Consider the following 4,555-nt stretch of genomic DNA (forward strand, 5'->3'; position numbering starts at 1 on the left):
ATAATAGTTATAAATTAATTGTTTGATAAATATATTTTCCTGTCAGCTCGCCGTCTACTGCCACAGGCTCTCGGCTCTGTGCAGGACTATGGGACACATGACTACTTGTCATTGCCCTTTTCACTACCCCAGTCTCCACGAGCTGGGTAGGAATTGGTGACGTTTGACATCCCGTCAATGCACCCTGAACTGTGTTCGACACGACATCAGTTGCATACGCCTCTCGCAGGAGCACATCCTTTCCGGTGTCCTGCGTAGAGTTCGCAACTGTGCGTGTACGCCAGTCTATCCATGGTTGGTACTTTGCCAACCATGGCATGCCTAGGATGAGGTCATACGGACTCTCCATTCCTAGCACTGTGAACTTCAAAATTACTTGCATCGCAGACGAAGCGAAAGGGCTTATCCGCGTCTGGCAATGCCAAGACCGGTGCCTCCACAAGAGACTGCTTCACTGATGTGAACGCATCTTCTAATTATTTTAACAAAACCCATTCTGTGTCCTTTTTAAGGAGATCAGATAATAGTTAAGTTTGCTCAGCGTAATTCTTGCTATACTTATGCAAGTAATTAGCGAGCCCTAGGAATTGGCGCAAATCCTTCACATGCCGTGGGATTGGCCATTCCTTCACTGATTTTACCTCGTCTGGGTCTGCTCGTACACCATGTGTACCAACGGTGCAGCCCAGTACAGGTATCTCAGGGACCGCTATGACGCACTTTTGCAAGTTGACGTACAATTGGGCGTCCTTTAAAGTCTGCAACATAGCGTCTAAATGACGCTTGTGCGACTCTATTGCGCTCAGCCCGTCCTCGGCCCTAATATGAACGAATACATCGTCAGAGTAATGGGGCGCGTATGCACGGTGCTGACGCATCACGTGAGCCACTCGGCTGAATGTCGCTGGTGCGTTTTTCAAACCTGGGGCATCACAAGCCATATCCATAGCATACCGCTTAGGGGGCTTACAGCAGTTTTGGCTACATCGGTCTCTCATGAGTACCTAATAGTAGCCATCCTTACAATCCAACGCGAGAAAGATAGTTGACTTTCCTATGGAGCTCAACAATGCGTCTTTTCGTGGGGTTGTCGTTTGCGCCGGTATGGTCGCCGTGTTCAGCTTATTGTAAGCATGAACCACGCGCCATCCACCTGTGGCTTTACGCACACAAAAAAGGCCGGGCTACACTGAGGCGATTTGCTCTCACGCACATGTCCCGCCTCGGCTCGCTTGTCGAAGAACTCATCGATATAATCGACTTGGTTTTTTCGGCAACAGCCATTGCCTGGTCACAAAATACTAGGTGCCAGGTTTCAATTCAATTTCGTGCCCGATGCTCCTATCTGATTGTAGGCGGCTCGGTACTTCTTCTAAAAACACATCGCGATGTTTCCACAGAACCTCAAAGAACGGACTGTCTCTCAAGACATTCCAGCCTTGAGCAGCGAGCCGTTTCTTCATGTCTGTTTCTTGGACGCTCTCGTCCATTGGGACGACGAGCAACAGTCCACCAAGTTGTCTTTTGGAACTGGTGTGACTATTTCGTGGATGTTTTCTTCCTTTAGTTCGGCAAGGAATAGATCTTACGACTTCTCCGGGAGATTTACTATTTTCTCGGCAGATTTAAAGACTTGCGGAGTACCTCGACTGAGGATGTCTCCGCAATTTTGTCTTTGACGGCCTCGAACACCTGGTTGGAAGGCCCGTCCTCTTTAATCGGAATTGATTCATAGGTCTTTTGTTTAGACGTGCTTTTGATCGTCTTAATCTGTCGGGTACTCGTTCTTCGAGTCACCACGACTTGACTGGGAAGTGGGTGCCGTTGCTCTCCTGGCTAACGCGCCCCTTCCAACCGCACCAGGCTTTAGGCACTGTGCTGGTTCATGCGACGCATGACTCCCTGTCAGCTCGCTGTCTACTGCCACATGCTCTCGGGTCTGTGCAGGACTTTGGGACGCATGACTACTGTCATTGTCCTTTTCACTACCTCAGTCTTCACGAGCTGGGTAGGAATTGGTGACGTTTGACATCCCGTCAACCCACCCTCAACTGTGTTCGACACGACGTCAGTTGCATACGCCTCTCTCAGGAGCACATCCTTTCCGGTCTCCTGCGTGGATTTCGCACCTATGCGTGTACGCCAGTCTATCCATGGTTGGTACTTTGCCAACCATGGCATGCCTATGATGAGGTCATACGGACTCTCCATACCTAGCGCTGGGACTTCTCTTTACAAGAGCATTCATTAGAGCTGAAGGCGAGTTCTACCTGAACTCCCTCAGACTTAACGGGCGCGCCGTTCGCTAAACGAACGGTCGCCTCTTCTCGCTTGCCATCCTGGCAAAGCGACTCAAACATCGCCGGTCTCTTTCTACGAGCCGCAAATTTCACAAAATTTCGTGATGCACCCAAATCCACTAGGAGGGTCATCGCCTGGTCATAGCCTCTTTCTTGAGCGCTATAGACCAGCAGGGTTGGGGTCCGAAATTTCGAGACCTCAGGGACTATGCTACCCATTTGTTCGACAACTCAGAACTTAGGATAGCTTCAGAGTCCGCGTCAGTCCCCCCTACTGCGCTCCTGCATTTCCCGACCCCTCAGTGGTCGAGGCAGAACTCATGCGTCTCGCACGCTGGTTCTTGCCATCGCCCTTTGGGAAGGGAGTCCTCTTGTTGGGCATGTTTGCCCCAGCAGGGACCCTGGCATAGCAGCGAGCCATCATATGGCCGCGCTTGCCGCATTTAAAACAGACCACGTCTGCATTGCCCAACTCCATAGGAGTGGCATCTGTCCTCTCGGCCGACGGCTTATACCAAGCTGTCGCCGAGGCACTGTTATAGGATTGCTCCTCAACTAAGGCAATTTGGATTGCCTCTTCCATCGTCGACGACCCTTTTTTTGAAAGAGCCTGTCGCGATGGGCCATGCCGTTCGTACAAGCTATCAAAGCTTAAGGAATCCTAGTTCAAGGGATTCAGGGGTTCGTAGAACCAAGTGGCAACTAGTGCCCAAGAGGATATACCTCAGAAAGGCTTCTATCTCTTACAGATCAATACGCAAGCCTTAGGAAGGCACTTAATCATAAGGGGATCTGAACTTTATTTAATTATTTAAATCTAAAAAAACTTAACCCTAGCTCATTAAAATAATAGATTTTGGCTGCCAGATTTATATCTGGCGGCGCACTTACCAAGTAGGAAGTAGTTTTTAGACTGATTTATATTTCATCGCATTAACATAAATACCTATTTTTACCGATCAAAAATGTCATCTCTGTTGATAAAACTAATATGTATTGCGAGCGTAACTTTCTAGTTAACTTGCGTAACGCCGTCATCCTTCCTAATGTGAATGCACCTATTTGCATCACATACACAAGGGTTTTTCAAAAATGTGAATTACACCCGAATGGTGGTCTAATTACTTAATTTAAGTAATTGACCATCCCTGAAGTACACCGAGTATACTTAACGGGGACAGTGAAACACTAGGGCAACTTGCCGATGTGGTTGGCGTCAACTCAATCCTCCACCTCAAGAAAAGCAGCCTCGATTGTAGCCATGGCGTTTTCGACTGAGATTAAGTGGACAAATGCGCGCCCAGACGATTTTCATCATCACTTGCGCGACGGCGACGGTGCGCTAAGCTGCACCGTGCCGCACGTGGCATCTCAATTCGCACGATGCATCGTCATGCCCAACCTCGTGCCCCCCGTGACCACGACCGAGCAAGCACTGTCCTATCGGGAACGCATCATGTACCACGTACCCCAGGAAAAGCGCGATCCTACGAGTCTACGAGTTTTACGCCACTCATGACGCTCTACATGACGGATGGGACAACCGCCGATGAGATCCGTCGGGCCGCCGCAACAAAGCAAATCTTTGCTGTTAAACTGTACCCCGGTGCGTCTTCTACCAAAAAATACGCGTACCCTCACTCTAATTCTATCATATATCATAGCTGGGGCTACGACCAACTCGGAATCTGGCGTCACTCGCATGGACAATATCTACCCGGCTCTAGAGGTCATGGCTGAAGTTAAAATGCCGTTGCTAGTCCACGGGGAAGTGACCGACCCATCCGTCGATCTATTTGATAGAGAAGCGACGTTCATTGAGCAAATCCTAAAGCCCCTCGTCAATAGGTTCCCACTACTCAAGATCGTCATGGAGCATATAACCACCAAGGAAGCAGTCAATTTCGTGCTACAAGCCCCTCCCAACGTTGCAGCCACGATCACACCACAGCACTTGTTGTATAATCGAAACGCCATTTTTCAAGGAGGGTTGCGTCCGCACAAGTACTGCCTGCCTGTACTCAAGCGTGAGACGCATCGTCAAGCGCTGCTGCAAGCAATTGCCTCGGGAAATCCAAAGTTCTTTCTTGGAACAGACAGTGCCCCGCACGTCGCATCGAGGAAAGAATCCGGATGTGGCTGTGCGGGCATCTACTCGGCGCACGCGGCGCTCGAGCTCTATGCCGAAGCTTTTGAATCGATCAACAAGCTCGCGTTTTTCCGTGCATTTGCGTGCGAGAATGGCGCAGACTTTT

At 49.6% G+C, this 4,555-nt stretch overlaps 1 protein-coding gene across 1 annotated transcript; it reads left to right on the forward strand.

The window, feature by feature from the left end:
• Positions 1–3,815: 3,815 nt before the first annotated feature.
• CCR75_007747 (uncharacterized protein) lies at positions 3,816–4,331 on the forward strand (the record flags this gene model as incomplete). Its single annotated transcript, XM_067965805.1, has 3 exons — positions 3,816–3,906; positions 3,965–4,259; positions 4,286–4,331. The coding sequence occupies 3 exons, from the start codon at positions 3,816–3,818 to the stop codon at positions 4,329–4,331; spliced, it is 432 nt and encodes a 143-aa protein (XP_067815954.1).
• Positions 4,332–4,555: the final 224 nt, after the last annotated feature.

Source organism: Bremia lactucae, linkage group LG7 (genome assembly GCF_004359215.1).
Source record: "Bremia lactucae strain SF5 linkage group LG7, whole genome shotgun sequence".
Classification (NCBI taxonomy): domain Eukaryota; phylum Oomycota; class Peronosporomycetes; order Peronosporales; family Peronosporaceae; genus Bremia; species Bremia lactucae.